This window comes from Bemisia tabaci, chromosome 6, assembly GCF_918797505.1.
Source record: "Bemisia tabaci chromosome 6, PGI_BMITA_v3".
Taxonomy (NCBI): domain Eukaryota; kingdom Metazoa; phylum Arthropoda; class Insecta; order Hemiptera; family Aleyrodidae; genus Bemisia; species Bemisia tabaci.
Window position 1 is genome coordinate 27579451 of NC_092798.1, and position 24341 is coordinate 27603791.

The 24341-nt window shown below is 39.4% G+C and overlaps 1 protein-coding gene across 1 annotated transcript in view; it reads right to left on the reverse strand.

The window, feature by feature from the left end:
- LOC109033622 (uncharacterized) overlaps positions 1–24341 on the reverse strand; it is a 248803-nt gene that overhangs the window by 92861 nt on the left and 131601 nt on the right. The window contains exon 3 of the mRNA XM_019046321.2: positions 24008–24216. Coding sequence (XP_018901866.2) covers positions 24008–24216 — 209 coding nt within the window. The remainder of the gene's footprint in view (positions 1–24007; positions 24217–24341) is intronic.

Consider the following 24341-nt stretch of genomic DNA (forward strand, 5'->3'; position numbering starts at 1 on the left):
GCCGCGCCGTCGTCCGATCCGCAAACCGTTTTCTCGCCAATTTTATAAACATTGCAAAAACACCCCTCGCAGCCGCCTCCCCCCCCTCCCCCGACTCCGGCCCCGGACGCAGCCAGCCCTCTAGCTGAAAGCTCCAAGTCCCGGTGTAGACCCTGGTGCCAGAAATCTTCCGCTTTCATCGGTTTTTAAAGTTTCTCCCCGAGAGCCGAATACCCAGAGATGCAACATCCATCGATGAGTCCAAACCGCACCAACGGCCAATCAGAGGCACTTAGCCGGACTTAAGTGCAGCCACGATTCATCCTAAGTAAGTTTAAGTACCGGTGGAAGGACCGGCACAGTTCGGGCCCCTGGAGGTGGATGATTTCGACACAACGAACTCTAATCGATGCTGTGCATCAAGTTATTGGTTCTTCACCAATAATTTGGTGCACAACACCAATATCAAAGGGACGCATTTATGCTAGATGGAATTATGTGCATAGGGTTTCAGTTCCTTTTCGCATAAATACGTCCAATTTGGGTTGGCTTGGTCGAAATCATCCAACCCTCCTTTCCCAGCGTACATGTATCTATGAACATCCACGGCAAAAATGAATTGTATTGGAAAAGTAAATTAAAACTAGATAGAAAAGTCACATTTCTTTAACTGTTTTTAGTTAAGTCAATCGTGCCCCATGTGAAATTCTAATGATAAAAATATTTTTGTCCTTCCGTTACGGTTGGTAGATGTAGGAAGTGAGGCAAAAGGCAACCCTAAATATGTGTTGATTTTGTCAAATTTTATGTGGTAAAATTAGCGCAGAAAATAATGGAAAATCGGAAAAACCCATTATCAACTGCGGGTCTAGGTTACTTTGTGTTCCATTTCCCATTTTAACCAAATTCTTGTGTTATGTTTTCTCTCTGTGTAGATTTCGCAGCTTCCTATTTAACGATGTTCAGTGGTCGATTAAAGAGGAGGCGATTTCGGTCATTATATCCACATGTTGGCAACCAAGTGCTCTCTGTTTTTGTGCCTGGCAGGGCATTCTCACTGAACATTTCACGTTCCACGTTCCGCTCTAGCACTCGAATTTACTCCGAGAATTAATAAGGAAATTGGAAGCGACCACTAGTAAGAAAATTCGTTCGTGGTCTGTTTAAATAAGGCGCCAATGGGTGTGTGTTTGAACAATTCGAGGAGATACTCCCTGAATTTTCAGTTCCTGCTCCGTTTCAGCGGTGATAATTTGCGCCAGCCTTCGCCTGTACGTTCCGAGTTTAAAAGAGCTTCGTGGAAGCGTTGGACTCCCCTGCACGGTGAGCGTGTGTGCGGAAACGTATGGCATTAGCACCGGGTATCGGACCTGAATAAATTCCCACAAGTATCCTGAGAAAGGCCCCACGAGTAGGAGCCGGGAAATTTAAACAGGGATGTTTGATTGGTTTTACACGACTCCGAGTGTACAAAAGCTATTAACAGCAGTAAATAAAGAAGCCCGCAATTGAGTTAAAACGATGATGGTTTTATTGAATTTTATGCATTCACAACTGGATCCAGTTCGGCAGGAAAGCAGCCAAGTTTTCAGGGGTTTTCTCGGTGCAGAATTTCTTTCTCATTTCCGACGAGGAAAAGTGTTTACTCTAAAATTTGAAATTCATCACACTCTGGGGGGGAAGCTCTTGCATCATCTGTTTATTTCTAACCGAGAGAGTCAACTTTGCTGTAAACATTATAATTTTTGGTAGAAAAAAGAAGAAGAAGGAGAAAAAAGTATGACTTGGTCCCGTTCTACGAAATATAAAAAAAATCCGCATTATCACAAAAAGGAGCCAAGTGCACAGTTCGTTTCCTCTCAGATACCCTTTTGATTAAATCGATTTGTATGTAGAGAGGAACATGGCAGTGATGCTTACGAAATTCATCTAGGCAGTTAACAAGCACACCTCTTCGTTGCCAACAAGTTTTGGTTATTTTCTGTAAAACTCGTTCTAAATCTTATCGAAAGCAATTTTTCGAGAGACGAATTAATTTAATCAGTGACATGACATAAGCTTTATTAATCCTGATACAAAAAATCTGACACAGTTATAACGCAAATAAGATGTACTTTTTCGTACTAATATTAAGGTAATATTTAATCTTTATTTCGGTGTTTTAAATTGAATTTAAAACCCTCAGTGTAAATGTTGCGCTTTTATTTGTCACACAGTAGATTTCATTCAAGATGAAGATGAAACATTGTCCCATAAGAACTTAAAGCCATGGATTTTAGTTTTAATCTGGAATCCACGTACGGAGGGTGACTTCGACTCTCACGAAGCCTCTTTGATATTGATACGTACCACGTTAAAAAATGTTCAGCAGTCAACTTCTCAATAAGGGGTATCGAAGAATCTCGAATGGGGAGGGGGAGGGGGGTTGAGATAATTGAATCGAAGGAAGCGAAAAGAGAAGACTCAACTTTCATCGATCAATTTCTAAAGCACGAGTCTTTAACTAGGTATATTTATTATGATACACAAAAATCGCGGTTTAGAATCAATGACTCCCAAGACTATAATTTTATGAACCTTTTGACTAAAATTTCTTATGAAAAGCCTCAAACCTCAAGCGCTGTTGTTCAGTAATTTATAACTTCTCTCTTTTCTGGTAGCCCATCTAGTTGGAAATGAAATTCTCAACTTCAGAATTCAATGCTAAATCTTAAAAATTATGAAATGTCAAGAATCAATGTTTCTAGCTTCAGTTCTATTAAATTTAGGATGATATAACCTTATTCGAACAACGGGTATAAATTTAAGATTTTTTACTCACTCTACTTCCAATACAGAATATAGTTACTTAAACCCCCCCCCCCCAAAAAAAAAAAAACCAATAAAAATTAAAAACGGAATTACGATAGAGCGAGGAAAATCAGGGCGCATTTCTCAAAAGACCATCTGCGATGCATTCTCTGCCGTAAAAACGAAGCCATTTCCTCAGCCACCCTTAATTCCATCCGAGCGTTTGCACAAACATCTACACAAACCCCTAATCGAGTGAGAAATCGTACGCCGCAAACTACGCGGTCGAGTGCGAAGGCAAGTTACACAACGATGCCAAATAAGGCTACGAATCCCGGAAACCTGCCTTTTATTATTCGTAAAATTCGAAGATATGGCAACGCGGGAAGCGGGAACGACTCTCTCGATTCTCTATCAAAGGCGCTGAGCGGGAGCTAATTATTCTGCGGGAGTATTAAGAGTGACTGTGAATACATTAAGTATATTAATTAAGTTGGGAACAAGACAGTGCGAATGGGGAATCGCTTTTCGAAGCCGGATCGATAAGCTATATTCGGTCTGAGTCTACTAACGCCCGGATAAACGGTTTATTGAAGCTGCCGATCTCTCTTTTCGTCTAGCCGGAGCCGGCGAGTTCGTGAAGGACCGCGACTAGGCTACGTCACGTGATGGCCCTTTGATGGGCCCTGTACACATCAGGGTCCTCGCGCCAGCGGAGAGAGGAACTGAGAAAGCGAGGAGCTGTTCTGGCGTTAAGGGGTCCCTTATCGACCATTGTGAATTCGCCACCCTCATCAGTCTCCACGCACAAATCGGTTTCACGAAGCTTACCAGATTTTATTGTCTCGGTTGCTAACTTGGGATAAATGCTACAACCTCACGAAGTGAAAGAAAAAGCCAAAAAGGTGTGAATGCGTAGGTCGGGAGCATACCAGACAAACCTATCATTTTACGGTATTTTAAACGTTTTGATAGTTAAGTATTTTCTATGATGGTTTTTATCTTTTGTACACCAAATGCAGGAGATTAGTAACATTGCAAAATGGGCCAGTTGCGCTGGTAACGAAATGGTGTTTTGATGCTTGATTCTTGTAGATTAGCTAAAATGTGAAGATCCTTCCGAACAACAACTTTCCACGTTCAATATTAACCGAGATATCGTCCTTGGAAATTCGGGGTTTTAACGTTAATAGATTTAATCGCAGTAGTGCATAACAGGGTCTGCACGACCGCGGTGGATGACGTCATAAATCGAGTTTTTCAAGGGGCGATATCTCGGTTAATATTGAACGTAGAAAGTTGGTGTTTGGACAGATCTTATTATTTTTAGTCCATCTGCAAGAATAAAGCATCAAAACACGATTCTGTGACCAGCGCAACTGACCCATTGAGGAACTCAGTTCATGAATATGTAAAAAGTTCTACGCCGCGCCAAGTGACCGCTGCGCGGTCCAACCCCCGAGGTGCTTCGCGCCTCAGGCGTTTTATATAACGCGTTACTCTTAAGATTTTATATTTTAGTCAGATTTGCCGAGGTTAAATTCGAGTATAATTAAAAATATAATCCAACCGACGTGATTCGTCATATCGGCCTAACCACCGAGCGCAAGTGATAAAGGTTGACTCCGTTGATATCCACACAGGCCCATAATACGCACATCGGCTTTTGAGATGGGTTTACCAGATAGTGGAGACACGTCGACCGAAAAGACTCATTGCGCCATTTTAAAAAAAGCATTTCCATTACGCTCATTACGGCCTCGCAAATGGCTGAACTTCGTCAATTTTACCTCAAGCGAGAGGCTCGTTTGCCACGTCATATCATGAATAACTGGGGCAGTGTACTATCAAAAGTTTTCGCACCTGAATTTGGCAATATCGGACAGGATGGATTTGCGGCACCGGCCATAATTGACCCTATTATAAATCCTCCCGCGCATGGTGACGATATCAATTTCGGCGGTGCCGAATGTTGAGTAAAAATTCGGCTATTTTAAACCGGCACATGAGCGTAAAATTTTAAAGTTTAACGAACATATTCAACATCGAATGCACCCGAGGAGGACAGTGATGCAGAGTTGACAGATAGGGGCATATTTTATCTCCTGCATTAATGAACTCATTAATACTGCGGTTTACCATCCCACCGCAAACGCCGCATAATCAGATATGGTACGTTTCGACTCATTTTTTCTGGTACTATACTGTTAAATCGCATTTCGAATGTGTTCAAATATAGGATAGCTAGGATAATACACACCAAAACACGTAAGAGGTAAGTAATTCATTTGACCCATTTCCGTTAAGGGATGTGCCCGGTGCCGCAATCATCAGCAGTAAATAAAATGATGAAGAAACATAAAGATCGCAGGTTTTCAATAGCCTAAAAAAATTCACAAAGCATATAATGAATGGACAATATGTGGGTGCGAATACAAACAAGAAACGAATGAAAGGAAATAATACCAAATAGTAACGGCGTGGCAAAATTTTAAAAGGAGGTCAGGACTATCAACTTAAATAATTTACGGAAACATTCACGTATCATGATGCGTATTCTCCGAATTGTGTTATTCAGTGTTTTTTAGTTTTTAGGCCTCTTATCTTTAGCCACTGATTCAGGTTTACTCGCTTGCACATAACAGCAGCTCCTCCTTGACTATCCTTATTGCCATCACCCCTCCGGTTACAAAAAAAAAATAAAAAAAAAATAAATAAAATAAAAAAAATAAAAATAAAAAAAATAAATACTGATGTAATAATACAATTTTATAGTATATAAGATGTAATTATTGCATAACCGCTATCCTCACTGTTTTTCCCCATCCCTATTCCTATCATGCTGAAATAATTGGTAAATATGTAATAATACAAGTTTATAAGCTGACAACACTGTAACGTCCGCAGGAATGACATGATCACCGAGAATGCTTCGGTCAGGTAAATTAATGAAATTATAAAATGAGCTCGGTTGAGGAGAGGGGTTATGTTAATAGCGAGTGTAGGAGAAAAACTAGAGCTTGAGGGGAAAACATTATGTTTTCGAAAGCCACAGACCACATTAAACCTCGTCTGTTTTTAGGAAGGATTTGACCAATTAGTTAATGGTTTCCTGGTGCCTTCGCCGATGAGATTTAATCTTTTTGCGTGCATGTTACAAACACTTGATTAAATAAATGAATAATGTTAGACCTTAATATGTAGTGATTGCAAAATGTGTGTAAAAATTTATTCCAAGACGATGGTTTCTCAAGCAAACGGTCTTGGGAGCCAACCATTGAATAGCACAGTGTAAGACATCATGCGAAACGTTGGTGTGTGGTTTAGTTACTTTCGTCTTGGTCTTGTCAACTGGTAACAGATGGTGTATCCACTTGTACTTTGGCGTACATAATTGATATGCAACATTAATACATTAATGAGACAACCGGAATACGTATTAATGCGACGGGTGCATTCGTTTGGACGTATAATAATTATAAACAATATCTTAGTTGATATCTAATGTTAGATTACTCGTTTTGATAGTGTTTCTGTGTAATTTTGTTGTCAATATGTACTCACATTCAATTGCATTCAATTTATTTTGCTAAAATACTAAAGTCAGCTATCAAAATATGATTAATCTGCACGTCATGCACTTCTTTCCCTGTTTTCCAGCTTTGCCTACAGCCAAGAAAATTCCTGAAATGCATAGTAGCGCCTACAAGACTGCAGGAATACCGGAAGCATTGCGCCTAACACAGTGCGGTCGCTGCTCGGCGCGAAACGTATTAGCGCCTACAAGAGTGCAGGAATACTGCAAGCATTGCGCCTAACACAGTGCGGTCGCTGCTCGGCGCGAAACACACTAGCGCCTACAAGAGTGCAGGAATACTTCACGCATTGCGCCTTACGGCGTGTGGTCGCTCGTTGTTTTACAGCTCATGCTTGCAGCTGAGCAACCTAACCTACAATTTATTAATGTCCGTATATTTCAACGTTAGAGACGCGACTATGTTTCAGATATTTCAGATTTTCAGGGACTCAGATTGAGTGGACTTTATTTCAGCGGAACAACTCGTCGGACGATACCAACTCTAGATGTTCGTCTTAACGTGTTATCTACTGGTTGTACTGGTTGTACTGGTTATCTGTGGGTTGATACCTGGACCAGCCCTATGTACAGGAATAAATGCTCATCCGGTTAGGGAATGGTTTACCTACTTAAATGCAGATGCTGTTATTTGACCTACCTCTCCTGACATGAGTTCTGAAACGTTTTCTCCGTGTATTTTTGAAGTATAAAACTGTCATTACGGGGATTCAAACCCGGTAATTATTGACTCATAGAGGGAGATACATTAACAACTAGGCCAACCTATAAGCCGACAATAATTGTTAACATGGACTGATTTCTATTGCTTCGGTATTGTGGAACCACGTTATCTCCAAACTGAATTTCAGATTCTGTGCCTTGAGTTTCTCTCCCTCCTCTCGATTCGAGTCTGAAGCACGTCACGTAAATGAGACTGCCGGAGGCTCAAGGTAACCAACGATTACAAGCGTGCCGCCATTTTGCGGCCCTGCCTCAGCGCGTGTCAAAGTTCACGTGAAAAGATACGCTCCAATCTTGAGAGAAGAATCATTACTCATGTGCCGGGCCCGTTCCACGCCAGATTTTTCACGGCAGGCGAACTACCAAGATTTGATGTCTGACATCACGCTTACAACTTTGTTTCTTTCATCGAGGCACGCCAGGTCAGGTCGGGTGCCGGTTATGGAGACGTGTTTGATACGAATAAGACGTGTTCCTAGCCTCGCGGAAAAATTTCGCCGCCTGGGAAACACGGATAACATCAAACTTGAGGCCGTTTCCAGACGTGCTTATTGGGGTCGCTGTGTTTTGGCCCGTGTTTGAACGTGATCACAGAGTGCTTTTCCCACCCGCCAGACTGTGAGAAAAATTGGTTTTTTTAAACTGCAACTCGACTCTGAAAATTTGCCCTCGTCGTGAAATTTGCAATTTGTGATTTCAGGCTGAGAATAATTGACGCATTATTTGACAGAAGAGCCCCAATGTCATGCATTCTGCTAAAATTCGTCGTTCTCCTGTCATAAGGGCGTAACTGCACTTCGAGATAAACCCTGTTGTCTATAACTCACATTGGCGGATCCAGCAAATTGACAGCATCGTTCTTTCTCCATTTAAACCTGTGGAAATGTATCGATTCCTTGAAAGGGCTTTATCTGAGGGCCCTGTTTGTCCTTTCGCCCACTCAAAAATAATTTTATAACCAACCTCTTACTTTTTATCGCATTTTTAAAAATACGTTCAAAAGTACGAAAAGAGTTTAGAATCCCTAAAAAAGACTCTTGAAATTGCTCTATTGTGGCAGCATTGCATAACCTGAGGGCTTTTCGCATGTACTGCCTCAATTTATGATTATAATTACCGAATTACAGGCATTATCCATATTAACTCTGTATTATTATTGGTAGTCATAAACTCATAATACAATACATTTTCTTTCTATACTGTCAGTCGTTATAATGGGAAATTATCTCCATAACGATGAAATCGTCCACGGTCCTGTGAACTACTATTGTTGATTATTGCCGATCGTTATAACTAAAATTTTCTCTAATTTCTTAACTTTTTTATTAGCTTAAAAGAAACCTAGGTAGCATTCTACCTTAAACTTCGCAGGTCCTTTTTTCGAAAATCCAGGGGGAATTAAGGCAAAAGTTTCTAGGCATTAATGTTAACGAGAGGAACTTTGGTGAAATAAAATTTACCCAGGTTGATTTTAAATAAAAAATCCATATATACTTCGTGCATTATCTGATTTTGAATAAAAACGCATAAACTAGACAGAGAATAATCAATAAAGTAACATTTAAGTAACTTCATCTGTTTGTTTCACAACGTTGATGCCTTTACTTGAAAAACCATGTTCCATTCTTGAGTTTGACGTAAAAGTAGAAAATATAATCTCTGTGAAACAGTCGCGAAGATGGAAGAATTAGACTACTTTTTTCATAGAATACGGTAAAAATACATTGTCTCCCGGACGAAGGAACGTAACGCCATTCCTAAGTCGCTAGATTGACTCAAACAATTCATTTATTTGACCAAAATGTACGTGTCCAATTTTCATCCAAAAGTTTTCTGATTTTTGCATGAAATGTGGAGAAAAATCAGTAAAATTATCAATTGAAAATGCCCAAGATTCTCCTCTTTAGTATGCAATAAACGACGGAAAATTTGGCAACATTGAAATGAAGTTACGTTCTTTCGCGAAGGAAACGGCGAATAGAGGAAAAACAAAAAAATATAAACAACTTTCAAACAAATCAAAAACACTCTAAACATCTTCAGTCGGGGCTCCTGATGAGACATTGAACGTCTCATTTTGTCTTTTCAAAGACTACAGTTCTTTCAATAAGATTCCTCTTTATTTCCGCCGAGATCAGTTGCTGCATTATTTTACGACGCGGATGATCCTGTCGAACGCGGACTGAAGAAAGTGGTGGAATGGCACTGAATTGCTGAGGATGAAAAAAAAACGACGGAGAAACGCCCCCTCCCTCTCCTCTTGCTTTTGTTTGGTGATAGTTTGAAGCAATCAAAACGCTGTTTTAGACAGGGAGGTTCTACGAATAAAAGGTTTGCTACCCTCATCACAAAAGTCAAGGGAATCCTCGTCTTGCTTCACTGAGGTGAGTTGGGCTCTAAATTTGCGGAATTACACGAGAATCATATTATGCAGGCAATGATGCAGGAATATAATAACGTGTAACGCAATGTTTACGAATAAAATAAAATAAGATCCTATACGCAACCACTGGTAGATTTTTATGTATAATTTTTATGTTACGGTTGGCTCAGAATATTTTTATGGTGAGGAGGAGGGAGGTGGCTCATATTTCACTACCAGCTCCTCGAAAGTTCGACTCCTTATTTTTCCCAGGGAAAATTAAGACGTACTTTAGCAAGGGTTTTTTAAAGATTATTTGTTGATACAGATAAAAAAGAATCATGCGAAACTCCACATGTTGAATTGATCGAGTTCCTCTAATTAAAATGAAATGCAGGTTATAGGAAGCTTACGAAATTCTGGGCTGGGCTTGATTATTCAGTTTTATTGATACTATAATATTTCCAAGAAACCTTTTTCTAAGTTGAAAAAAATGTATTATCTGTATAGGTAACTTACAGCAAAGAAGGTCATAACTAAAATGTTTAGCAAAATCTCTTATCCATCCCTCTTAATCTTAGAAATTAAGAGCTCTGTATTAGTGAAAAATTTGAAAATGAAATCTAACGCCAGATGAGAGATGCTGAACTTCAGTTGGGACAAGTTGCTAATTACACAAGAAGCGATGGTGCCGTCACTAGTTATGTTAGATTACGACTCTGATCCTCCGAGTCACTCATGTACAGAGCTTGTCTGATTGATGAGAAACCAACTATGCTTACCCAAACCCTGTTTTGCTTCTGAGTGCACGAGTAATAAAGAAAAAATAGATGAAAGAAATGAAGGATTCTCCCTCTAATTTTTATTTTCCACGTACAGTTAAATGCCCTTTTAAGATAACTTTGAACAGTTCAATCTCTACAGGGTTATTCAAAAGTCACGCATCTGGCCATGAGGGGATGGCCATTTGAAATTTTTGAGTTTCCGCTTCCCCCCGAGGGGATCAAAAACTGGAAAGTACCTAAAAAAGTTTCCCCTTGATGTGAAGAAAAACGTCCTAAACCGCAAATCGATATCATAATTAGAACTAAAGTCATGGCCGGTGGTGCGTGACTTTTGAATAACCCTGTATATTAATACTCTCGTTCGCGAGGAGAAACTTGGCGACTGCCTCGAAAAAAACTTCTCGAAAATGCCACAACTAAAATCATAGGAAGCAATTCTGAAAACCTAATTCCTGCATAATTGAATAGTCTTTCTCCTTACAAATAGCTAATTTTGAGAGAGATTCAGTGACGATAAAATCCATGAAACGTAAACCCGCGTCCCTTTTGGCGGAGCGGTCTAACTGCTTCCTGAATTCGTGAGGCTACTCTACTCTAGAGAAACGTCGTATAAGCCATGAGATGTTGCCAAATTTCCTTCGGTTGAACATGAATTTTTAAGATAATTTGAGTATAATTGTCTTCCAATTTTTCAGAGAATTATATTCGCAATTTATTCTGAAGTATCTGAAAATTTCGAGGGAAATTTTTCATGACTTTTTTATTTTATTATAGTACTTTCTTGGGAGGAGATGTAGCAGCGATCTAATGTTCATACGGTGTTTTTCCTTAGCGTGGCAGTGGGACTCGGAAGAATGACTCTCGGCGTGATAAGAAAATAAAGCTGTTTATTTTTACGGGAGGACGTCAAAACAGATTCTTCGCCAGAAACCCTGGATGCAGAAACGGGGAGATACGTGTGGGGCTGTGGGGAAGGAAGTTCTCGCCGGAGCTCCCCGAAATTCGCGACCCCCTTCTCCCCGACCCCCACCGCCCCCTTTGACGCTCCTGCGACTTCCTGCAGCCGTCTCTTCGCATTTGACTCGACAGCGACGTTTATCTCCGAAAGGTTGCACAAAGTGTTGTCTAATGTGACTAATATTTTTAAAAGCTGTTTTCGATTGAATTACAGTGTACAATGAATGTGTAAATTTGGCAATAACGCTCCGGTTGAAATAAAAAATATCCTTACTCTAAAAGCACAACAAAAAACAAGTTTTTCAAAAAGTTTTATTTTGATCTTGAGGAAGTAACTTTTTGAGAAATGACTATAAAATGTTTCAAGCTACGTCAGAAGACAATGTTGACTTTTAGCTCTGGTAAATATTTTTCAAACGTTGAACAATGTTTTTGGTTTATGGTTTTAAAAATAAAAAATAAAGATATTGATAGAGTGTGACTAAAAAACCTTATTCTTGGTCAGGTCTCATGTGAACCTGTTGGAAATCGGCCAAGGTTTCCATGAGAATAGACAAGCAAGAACCAAGGTCCCTTTGGGAGCCTGAGAGTTCCTTTGGGTCACTCTGGCCTATCACACAGGTTATTGTGCTGCCGCGTGAAAGAAGAACGCCGTATGGACATCGAGAGTTGCCAAATTTCTTCGATAAAATGTCTATTTCTGAGAAAAAGTATAACATTTTTCCTTGAAATTTACGGGAACTTACGATGAAATTGCGAAGAAAATTATCTGAAAAATTGAAGGAATTTATCAGGATATTGGTGTTTTATCAAAGGAAATGTGGCAACTCCTGAAGGTTCATACGGCGTTTTCCCTTAGCACGGCTGTATTAGTCTTCTTGCTCTTTTCATAGGGACCCACAGGTGTACATCCCTTTCTTTGGGTTTCACATGATGTTCATTCTCTAATAGTCAAGTTTATACATTTTCGGGTTTTTGCAGCAAAGATACGCTTGCATCTCATTTATAAAACGCGCACTGTTTTCCAGGATCTTAGAGTCGCAAAATGTCACATCAATGTTATTCAATCACAAAACTGAAAAAGCACAAGCCGCTAATTGCTAGCACAGCTATTACAATCGCAGCAGTCATCATTGCACCCGTGACCGCAACACGATCGGGCAGCCAGTAACTCCAGGGGCTCCAGAGCAGGCACGAAATCCGTTGCTTGGCAGTATGTGAAAAGCCTTGTGCAGCATGTTGCTTCGTGTGGCGGGAAAATTGAAACAAAGGCCATGAAGCATATAAGAGCGACCACAAGCTTCATCGTAAGTCCTTGGAAACCGCGGGATGGGAAACGGGGAAAACGCTCACTTATTCGCACAATTTTCTAGCGGAAAAACGCTCATATTCGCACAATTCTAGCGGAAAAACTCCAGGAGCACCCTCAATACTAAAACAACCGCACTACTAAGGAGCCGAAATCAGATTGGCATGGACTAGTATTTCCAACGTGCAGCATTCGGAATATTTTGAGGAGTGGTTGCAGAGGCTCAAAAAGAACCTAATGCAAACAGGTCGATCTTTTAAAAAAACGTATGCATCAAATGAGGTTGATTCTAGATAAGTCATTTTCCAAAAACGGAGTGCTCGAATAGTTGTTTTATGGATCTGAGCTCTTAAATCTCCGGATATCGTATAATTTGTTGGTGTGACTGGCCCTGTATCATTAGCTCACAGATAGCGGTAAACGACCGACTGCCATTCTGAAATGACCTGTGAAGAATGTCGGCAAAATTTTGCGGGACGATTGATTCAAATTTAAGATTTGATTTTTTTCCGCATTCGATCAGTGACGATTTTTTAATTTGGCGACACTGTTTTTCCTCTATTTAAATCCATTAAAATTATCGATCGATTTTAGGTGAAGCAAGCTGCCTCACCACGAATCGATTGTTTTACATACGTTTAAATGGAGGAAATACAGTGTTGCCAACTTTCAAAAATCACCACTGCATTCGATAAAAGCTGCAAATCGGTTTCTAACTGAACCATACGAATTAACAGAATTTAGGAAGTCTAGATGGGAAAGAAACAAAATAATAGCCAAGTCTGTATGTATAAGTAGTTTAAAAAATGCCTGCTATCTTGGGTCAGTTTGCAGTAATTGAAGTACTAACATCACTAAATATATTTCCTGAAGGATTTTTAGTAACCACTACTTAGATGCGTTAGTTATCAGTTTAGAAATTTCAACTATTATAAGGTAGATACCGCGCCTTTTTAGCTGATGGTCACTGATTGCGACTACTTGTTCTCGCTGATTCAAACATTTTCCAAATCGAACAATATGAATAAAAATCGTTGCTTTACCTGTGAGTGTTTTGCAGTTGGTGTGTGAAATCTAAATCATCGGATTGCAATATTGTTCAAAACGGATACTCGAGGACATGATTTAAACGATATTACTCCCGTAACGAATTAACCTTCGCAAAAACGATTCAAGCATAGGAATGGTAAAAAATTGTATCACGTAAAAAGCTGTGGTGTAGAAAGAAGTTCACAGATTTTTCCGTTTGAAATTCTTTTATGCCATTAATTCCGTTGAAGAGCGTTCACCATTGCGAGACAGCTAAAATTGTTTTACAGCTTTTAAATTCCATTAAACCGAATTTATGAGAATTGCATTAAAAACTTTTTAATTTTTCCCACCCTCTCCTCCCGCCGGCCCGAACAAAGTATTTTCGTAAGGATTTTGCTATCCGCTTGCTTTTTATCAAATAATTGTCTTCCATGCAGAGTGTGTTTTCTCTGTCCGCTCCGTCACGGTAAACCCTTCAGTTGCCATTTTTGTCGACTATTTGTAAAAACGAATTTGAGACAATTCGCTGTTTCCCGGACGAATAAACGTAACTCCATTCCAAGATGCAAAATTGACTCAAACATTTAAATTTTATTCGAATTAAAAAGAATGTACCTGTGCAATTTTTGTCTAAAATTTCCCTGGTTTTACATATGAGTTTAGAAGAAGAATAAATGAAATGTGTAGTTATAAATGCCGAAGGTTCCCCAGGGAAAACTTTTGATTTGCGAGGGAAATCAGGCAAAACTAAAATGTAGTTACGTTCTTTCGTGAGGAAAACGACAAATCTACCCACAAATAGGATAAAACAGCATAAAGGCAGTCACAATTTTTTAAACTTCTACCGATGAGATATCTATTTTTGAGAAAAATTATTTCCATCAAATTTTCAAATATTTTAAATTTCACTACGAATCAAATTCACAGGAAGTATTTAAAGAATGACATGCACAAATTTTCCGAAGAATAGTATTTGATAAGAGAAAATGGCAATTTGTGGATATTCATACAGCGTTCTTCCGAGGCATAGCATAATGGAACTTTTCAAAGGAGTGGCATGCTTCGCGATTTATCGATTGATCCGCCATTTAAACCGATGGAAAAGGATCGATTAACAGGGTGTTTGCGACGAACACCCTGATAATCGATTCTTTACCACGGCTTCAAACGGGAAAATATCGATAATCGATCATTAACGCCTCGCCACTGGAACTTTAAATTCTTCTTCAGCTCGGCTCTCATTCAATTTACAACAGTCAAGAAAAATTTCTGTTCGGTTGAAATCCTTGAATTAACCTTAAGATACCAAACATCGAAACATCAACTGGAGATAAAACCTTAGCAATCGATCCCGAAGAATTTTTTATGAGCGGTTTTTTTAGGATGAAATAATAAAATTGGCAACTTTGTAGTAACAAACGCCCGTCGTGCTGGAAAAACGGCGAGCGGCTCATATTCGGTTGAGAAATGGGTTCGGGTTGGGGGAAACTCAATTATTATTTTTTCCCCGATTATCCATTCGTCAATATGGCTTCTGAATAAAGAGCCTGAGTGGCAGTCGAGCCTGACAAGGGTAAGTTTTTCTTTGCTCTCCGGGTTGCCAAATCAGCTGGTGAGCACGAAGTTTTGCGCGTCTTAGGTGGGTTAGAAAGGATCCCTCAGTTATGCTCAAGAAGTTATAGTCGTGCATCAATTTCAGTTTTTGTTTTCATTTCAGAATCAGTGTTTTTCTTAAGGTTGAAATCACTCTAAACTATTCTTTTGAGAAAATTAATATAGTTCTGATCCACTAAACACACACTAGAGAGAGAGAGAAAAAAAAAACACACACACATTGGATCTAGAGTCCAGACTCTTAAAAACATCGACTAGAAAAAGTACTCTTGATTCAATCAGTATCTAGTTTAAATCAAGAACCAAACCTCTTAATTTAAGCGGATTTCGTTTTGATTCAAGCAAAAATCCGATTGAATCGAGAGTATTTTTTCTTGTCAATGTTTTCATGAGTCTGGACTTTAGATCCAATGTGTTTTTTTTCCACTGCAGTCAATTAACGGAAAATTATTGGAGGAGCAGCAATATTAAACAAAACTGCAAAGTTTTTAGTTCACTCCGCATTGATGTCCAGGTTTTTCGGGGGAGGGGGGGGGGGGGGGGGTAATGACTTCTACTCCCGTGGGGCCTCCAGCCAAAAATGTTCCGCTCAGGGCACCGATATTTTAGCGTGTAAACTTCTAAACTGTGTCTAGTATCAGTCTTCAAACTGTGTCATCCTTAGCAGCCTAACTTTTTTAAGGCAAACGCCGACATTTATTTGGGTAGGTAATATTGAAGAATCCCTCAGGTTGCAGCCAGACATCAAATGAAGTGTAGCAAGAGAGACTATGATACAATAAAATATTTGAGGTTTTATTCTTGCTCCGTTTTTGCACTGGATTTCCTCGAGTCTGTATGACATCGCGGGCTTCAATGCAAAGAGAGATCTCTCCCGCATCAATTTTACAAATTCTTGGAATTGAGGATTGAGCGCTTGGGCAATAATTTTAATTATTTGAGGCATCCACGGATTGAACGGGCTTTGATTCAATTTGATGTACATTTTTTGCCTCCAGAATGAGTTAGCTTTCCACTCAGTTAAATTGTGTTTCATTTTTTCTGAGAACTTGGATTTAGACGTATAACAAGCAATACTCACTCTCTCCAGATTATCAAGGCATTTATCGTTACAAGGCAGCATTGAATCGGATTAGAACGGAATTGCAGAATAACGATTCTAGTTTAGGATCCTCTAATCAAACGGTACTATGCGACTGTGTTTTTATTCGATGCACCTAATTTCTGAGTACGCACATGTGATACACATTTACTTTTATCATGAGACCCGTGAGTGGGTGAATCATTCATGTCATGGCGAATTTTTTATCCTCTCTGTTTCAAAAACAGTTAAACATACGAGATCACAGAAATGCTGTTGATTCCTGTTAAAAATATGAGAATAGCTCCTCTCATAATTTTACGGGACTGAAAAATATAAAAATTACACGAAACCAAAAAATTAATTGTGTTACTACGATTATCTTCTCTGTAGTGTAAAAAAAGTTTCCGTATTGCGTTTGTTCTTTTTAGGGTTTACATTTTGTCTTATTTAATTAAAGTACGTCCTTCTATTCTCATTAGTTTTCTCAATATTTGTTTCCTTCATACATCCCAAAAACGGTATCTTTGATTGCTTTTTGAAGATTAAAGGGAATTATTTATATCTATTTTTAACAATTTTGGTGCCTGCGTCAACAATACGCTCCACAGAATAACTTTTAATGAAAATCACTAACGTTTGAAAAGTCGCATGACACATTATTAAAATCGACATACATCAGTCTTCTCCATTTTCCTCGTGAAACTTTATTTTTGACCGAATAGTATTGATTTTAGACTATTTTTAGGGATATATTTTTCATCGTCAACACAAGTTAAAAAATGGGCCTAGACAAGGAGCATCATTATTTTCATAAATTTCATGAGGTATTTGTTTTATCGTGCAGGTTCCAGAAATATGAAACACTAAACATCCAATATGGTTTCGTTAAAGCTCGGTTTCAATAGATATTGCTGCGCCGAGACTTCTAAAGTGAGTAATGCATTAAGCAACAAGTACCCTTCACCTGAATTCGATATGAAGTTCCTCATTTAACGCCGCATTCATATACTATTCCTCAAACAGATCCAATTCTTAGTGAGGTCTCATATGGTTTGCATTTCAATCAAGAGAGGTTTCAGAATGTAACGCATAAATAAAGACCATTTTTACGAAACTCGAGTGAAATTGAATAATTTAACACTGGAACCAGATCCTAACGCAGGAATTACAATGCAAAATATACACAAAAGCATACTTATATCCATGAATCCATTGATCCATTGGATTTTGTAATTTTTGAAGTCAAAAATCATTGTAATTGCTTGTGAGGATCTATTTTCAAAGCTGTTTTGTTGCACTGAAAAAAAACTCCGGCCGTGAAAGCCGCCCTTACGGGCTATGTAGGCATACCGTTCGCGTTCCGGGTTCAGAGGCCGAAAGTTCCGGGCATAGAACCCGGAGCAATCGAAGCTTCCGGCTCCAACCTATGGAACTTTCGGCCTCTGAGCCCGGAACGCGAACGGTATGCCTATATAACCCGTAAGGACGGCTCCCACGACCGGAGTTTTTTTTCATTGTGATTTTTCTTGCTTTGAGAGGCCAAATGGCTCGTAAAAATTGACCATTTTATGGAGCTACTTTACAGACCGTCTCTTTAAACTTATCTTTATCGTAATGTAAGCCGCATGGAGCTCTTGCCTCCCCTGGGAAAGGGGTTATTAGAGGAACGACTAAAAATCAGTGGCGTGGCGTGAATTGCCATATATCGATTGTTATGCCATTTAAACCTATGGAAAAAGATCGATTATCAGGGCGTTCGCAGCGAACACCTTAGTAATCAATTCTTTACTATAGCTTCAAATGGCGATATATCGATAATCGATCCTTCACGCCACGCCACTGGTAAAAATACGATCCTTAGGTTAGGAGATACAAGTGGTGAGAAACTAAGGGCGTGGGTGTCCAAAATGAGTTGAGAAGATTCCGAGCGAAAGCTCACAATCTAGCGCGTGTCAGGATGGTATGAAAGGAGAGTTTGAAATCACAAATCTCCACCCTCAGGTGACAATTATAACTCTTTGCTCGCAGCAATGATTGATCAACACATGTCATCCATAATTCAGTTTCCAATCTCAGTCCAGAGGGGGCAAGGTTTAAAGGGTATACCAGGATGTATCAACAGATGTTCTTGTTATTACACGGACCGACCCCTGTAGGTTGCCACATTTATTTACTCCACGAAGAATAATCTAACTCTTTTCTTGAAAGCTTGACCTACAGCGGACATCCCAGGAAGATGTTTCATGTCCTCTGAGTGTTATTCGATGACCTGGGGTGCTCTAAAAAAATTTTAGTCCACGAATTATACAAATTACATAAAATTTCAGTGGATTACGACGGTGTTGAGTGTATTGCCTGATGCAGATTAAGTTCTTGATGGTATGTCAACACATAAAATTTATAATGGTTTTTATAGTATTGATTGACTCTCTTTTAGTGGAGACATACACTCGCCTTGTTTAAGAACATTCTCCTTAATCAGTTAATTCTCAAGTGCGTTTCGTGAATAATTTTCAAAAACTGTATGCACTCAAAATTATGTTTATTAAAAAGTAAAATGGGATAAAATAAATACATCATTCATTTTTCCATCTCAAAGATGTCAAGTGCAAGGACTAGACTTTAACTTGGATGTTAATTTCCATTTTTTTTTTTTTTTTTTTTTTTTACCGAAAATTTGTAATGGACAATCTAAAAAAAGTACGTCTTTTAAAATTGAGTTTTAATTGTTGAATCTGGTGGAACGGCAATAAGTAATTAAACCTATCCTTGCTGTAGATGTCCACATCCAGAGAGACCAGGGACGGACTGGCCGGGGTGGCGATGGGGCGATCGCCCCACTTTCATCGGCCAAAAGGGGCCCCGGAGGGGCCCCTTTTGGCCGATTTGAAGGGCCGTATTTCGCCGTTTCGAAGAAGCGCCCGAGGGCTTTTTCGGTTCGTCCTCGAGAAAGGGCCCCGAGACTCCTGAGAGGACAGGACACTTTATGGCCGATTCGGAGAGCGCCCTGAAGGAGCTTTTTTATGCCGTATCTAAGGGCGTTGCATTTTGAGAGCCCTTTTTTCTGATTCGAATAAGTCCAAAGGGGTCCTTTTTTGTCATTTCGGAAGAGCCCTGAAGGACTCATTTATTGCCGATTCGAAGAAGACTCGATGGAGCCTTTTTTTGCTGCTTCTAAGGACCTTAAAAGAGCCCCTTTATCTGATTCGAAGGAGTCCTTTTTTGCCGTTTCCAAGGGACCATTTATTGCCGATTTGAAGAGGCCTTGATGCGGTTTTATACCGCCTCTAAGGACCTTCAAGGCAGCGGGCTCTTTATCGCCGATTCGACAAAAGGGTCCTTTTTGCCGGGGGCCCTTTGGTACTGATTCAGAGAGGCCTCGAGGGCGCATTTCTATGCAATTTTGAACTTTGGAGGCCCCTAGTAGGGAACCTTTCCTACCTTCCTCAAGGGATTTCGTAGGGGCCTTCGGCGATTTTTCCCCCCTTTAGCGAAATCCATAATGGGGGCTGTCCATATAATACGTAACGCAGTTTTTCCGATTTTTTTACCCCCATCCCCCCTCCGTAACGCGTAACGCAAGCTCGAACCATCCCCCCCCCCCTCAAAAAAAATAAATAAATACGTAACACAAGCCTCGCCCCTCCCCCCTATTTTGGTCAGTTTTTTAAATTAACAAGGAAAAAAAAGGTCTTACGGCAAAAAAGAGTAAAACCTTACCATACACCCAAGTTACCTGTGAGCGAGTATTTTCGAAACTAAAACTTATTAAAACGCGGATTCGATCGCAAATTGGGCAAGAACTACTGACTTACTTGATGTTATTGTACGTAGAAAGAGATTTGACCAAATCTATTGATCACGAGATAATAATCAACTTGATCGCGGCAACCTCAACAGAGTTAAAAAGGCTGTTAATGGCGTAAAACTGTGTTTCTATTTCCAGTTTAATTAACACAATAATTTTCAAAGTGTCAGATTTTTGTCAATTTTTTGTTCGTATTTTTATTTTCATTTTTATTTTTATTTCAAAGGCTAAATTCTGAAAACACGTATCTCGGAATCCGCATCATTAACTCATGAACCCTGAGACTCATAAGGATACACGCAAAACATGAGCATCCTTACGAGTCTCAGGGTTCATGATGCGGATTCCGAGTTACGTGTTTTCAGAATTTAACCATCGATTTATTCATTCATTACGCGTCATTTAACTAGTAAACGGCACTGATTTTTCTATGAGCAGAGCGAAGAAAGGATCCAATAAAACGTTCAAAAAAAATTAAGACAGTTGTCAATTTTGGCGGCTAAAAAGTACATTTAAAAAAACAAACGAACAAAAAAATCCGAACTGTGTTTTTCAGAATGTGTTCTTTTTAGACTGTCACTATTTCTATTCTACTTGATTCTATGTATCTTCTGTATACTAATTTAGCTTTGGCACAATTTTTCGTTGGAAGAGGAAAATAAAAGTTGAATTCCAAGTATACAACGGATTCTCATTTTTTCATCCAGTTTAAGAAAATATACTAAGTTTTGCATTTCTGGTCTCTTTTTGGATAATGTTTCAAAAATAATATTAAAGAGTAGGGTCTAAAATAGCGTAAAATTCATTCTAAAAGGGCCTAATTTTCAACATTTTCCGGGGGAGTGCCCCGGACCCCCCTTCTACTGGGGGACCCCCCCAGACGCCCCTAGGGGCCCGCCCCATACTTAATTTAGGGCCAGTCCGCCCCTGAGAGAGACTATTAAATTATTGATTTAAATAAGACCTCATGGAAACATACTAAAGTATAATTTACCGATAAAGACGCTTAGGAAAATATGATCATAGATCACTCAGACAAAAATGACTACTTCAATTTCTAAAAACAATCCAATATTGATTTTCACGCAGCGTAAAAGATTATATACTAGGATATTGCCGCGAAATAGTATGCGGACAATTTCTCCCTACCCTTACCTACTCCCAAACTAACTCTCCGACAGTTTTCTGGTTGTTTTGTGTAAACATTGAGAACTTGTAGGCTGAAACTTGGCCATAGTATTGAAATCTTTAATTAACAATTTGGCAGCGTTCTTTCGCGCTTGGGCTAAATTCCGGGAATCAACACAGTTTTTCATTAGACCCTGTATCCGTAAATCTGCGATGATTGCGTGCTCCATTTATAATTTGTTACGAGGATCTGCCAACGACTGTGCGTTTTTACCCGAGATAAATAAATCTTTTTGGCCACCGCGATGAACGGAGTTAATTCTAAAAAATTGAAAATTCGTATCCGTGGGGCTTTTCACATTCTTTTCGTGGTAAAGGAGCATGATATATTTTCATAAGGAGGTATGCTGGTATACTGTTAAGTTGAAGATCCACATGTGTAGCAGGGTACTATCTAGTGACTTGAAACAAATTATTTCAATTCGACTGCGATGGAGATGTTGCATGTGTGAAGAATTTGCGTTTTGACTATTGATTCTAATGTAAAAGTTTGCGAGAAACACGATGGTGCCACTGGTTTTCTCCAAAATCAACCCCCAAGCTCAAAAAAAGCTCTCAAGTTGAGGCCAAAATGGAGGGGATATCCCACGCTATTCTGAGAGTCCACCTCTACATCAGAACAAACTCTCCATGCGCAAAGATAGGGATCAAATAAATTGACAGGGCTGCCACTTTATTTGGGGACTCTAAAACTGAAAACACGGCATCACTCCTAAAGTATTTGCTCCCTATCTTCGCATGGAGAGTTCGTCTTGATGTAGACCCTGGTAAACATTGGCAGTAGAATCTGTGTTCCAAAATACCATAGACCTAAAGCCGGCTGTAAGATTTTCAATAGCTTCTATAGCCGGCTGCACAATTTCTTATAGCCTTTTATAGCCGATGGCGATTGAGCAACAGCCAGGCGATAATGTGTATGCTACATGTTACTAATTACGAATGCTAGGACTTAGTGAGTTTTTGGACTACCGCTCTATTTTTGGGCCGTAGTATCTTGATTTATTTTGCGCGGAAAGTTCCGTACTTTTGAAGGATGCCTGCCATTCCTAATATTTTGGAGCGCCTTCAATTTCGTATGATACTGTGCAATTACTCTGGTGTGAAATAGTTGCTTCAAGCGCCGTGGCACGCTGCAGCGCAGCGGGCGGGCAGCCAGCGCGAAAAGCGCCTTAGCGCCTACAAACCTAACAGGGATACTTCACGCATTGCGCCATGCGTGAAGTATCCCAGTTAGGTTTGTAGGCGCTGGTGCGCGCTTATCGCTGGCAGCACGCCGCTCCGCTCTGTGTTATGCTCCAATATAATCTTGCGGAGTCAGCGTTTTTTAACTCATAATTTTGAAATGTTTGCACATCCTGTATGGATTATTCTTATTTTAATTGATGAAAAAAAAAATATGTGTTAAAGGAAAATATAATGTGTGTTTTGTGAAAATTATGTTGGCTCCGTATCAAACTTAATGATTTCCAAAACACACGAATTTCTACACAATTTCATATAGCCTTTTATAGCCGATGGCGATAGAGTGTAAAGCCCGGCGATAGGAACTATAGCCCAGCTGCATACTTTTTTATCGCTTCGTATAGCCCGGCTATATGATTTGCTCCGCTTTCTACAGCCAGCTTTATGATTTTCTATTGCCTTCTTTAGCCGGCTATAAGAATTCCTATTGTATTTTGAAACGCAGCTCCTATCGCCAATTTTTACCAGGGGAGGTGGACTCTCGGGATAGCGTGGGATATCCCCTCCATTTTGGCCCCAACTTGAGAGCTTTTTTTGAGCTTGGGAGTTGATTTCAGAGAAAAACAGTGGCACCATCGTGTTTCTCGCGAACTTTTACACGAGAACCAACGTTCAAATCGCAAATTCCTCACACATGCAACATCTCAATTATGGCCGTCTACAGAGTAAAAGTAAATTCCCCCTCCATAAAATTGGCAAAGTTGATATTCGTGACACACACAGAAGACATTTTTCTCACCATCAACCACATCTAATGTTAAACATCAAACCATCCGTATGCTTAGTGCAAGAGTTTATGTTTCCGTGGTATATATTATAATTGTTACATTCTTTTTTCACGAGTTAAGGTAGTCTCATTTGGACGCATTAATGCAAAAAGGAACTGTGTCTCACGCAAACCTTATGCACATAGTTCCTTTTAGCATAAATACGTCCATTTAAGGTAGTACTGCAGCACAACGATTTGACAGTCAAAAGATTGAGTGATAATTTCTGAATTTTTGGAAATTTCTCAAGAATTTCTAAGAATCAGATCATGCAACAGTACGTCAGGAATTTGTACACAAAATTTAACGGAGATAGTATTTGAAATAACTCCAAAAACACGCCCAAAGGAATACCGCAAAGTGAAAAGACAAAATGATTTGCAATTGGGCTTATTATTTATCCTATAAGTAACTATGTTGCACACAAATTACATGTACATAGTTTCTTTTAGCATAAAAAGTCCAATTTTTACTGGAATTACTTTTATTGTACTTCACGGCGTTTTAGCGAATTTTTCCCCTCATCAACAAAAGAAAAAGGAAAAAGAAAAAAAGGGCGTTTCTTGAAAATTTTGTTTTAATCAACAGCCTGACGCAAGAAAGCGTAATATCGCTGAAATTTTTGAGTCATGTCCTAAAATTCAGAAATAATCAATTGATCGATTGACAATCAAAGCGCCTTCCAAAATAATGATCATCCTCTTTAGTCATCAGCAATGATGCATGCATTTTTTATTTATATTTTTGTAAATGATAAGAATGAATAACTCACATCGACGTTGACGCCCTCGAAGGGAAATATCTTGGCCTTAGGCGTTTCTTGAGGCGAGAATCTAAAAAATTCATGGCTCCCGCGGTACCATTTCACCGAATACAAGGGCGCGCCCTCTAGGTCGTACAGACACAGCAGAGTTGCGTTCTCGCCTCTTCTGACTGCCTCTGGCAAAATTTCCAGGTGCACGCCCCGTAGCGCCCAAGCACCTGAAAGCAAAATTCAAAGATTAAAATTCGTCCGCACATTTATGTGTTCAAAAGCAAGATTAAAGAGTCAAATGGACAATACAAATTCAATGCAATACAGTGAATGGATATTAATCTACGCGGAA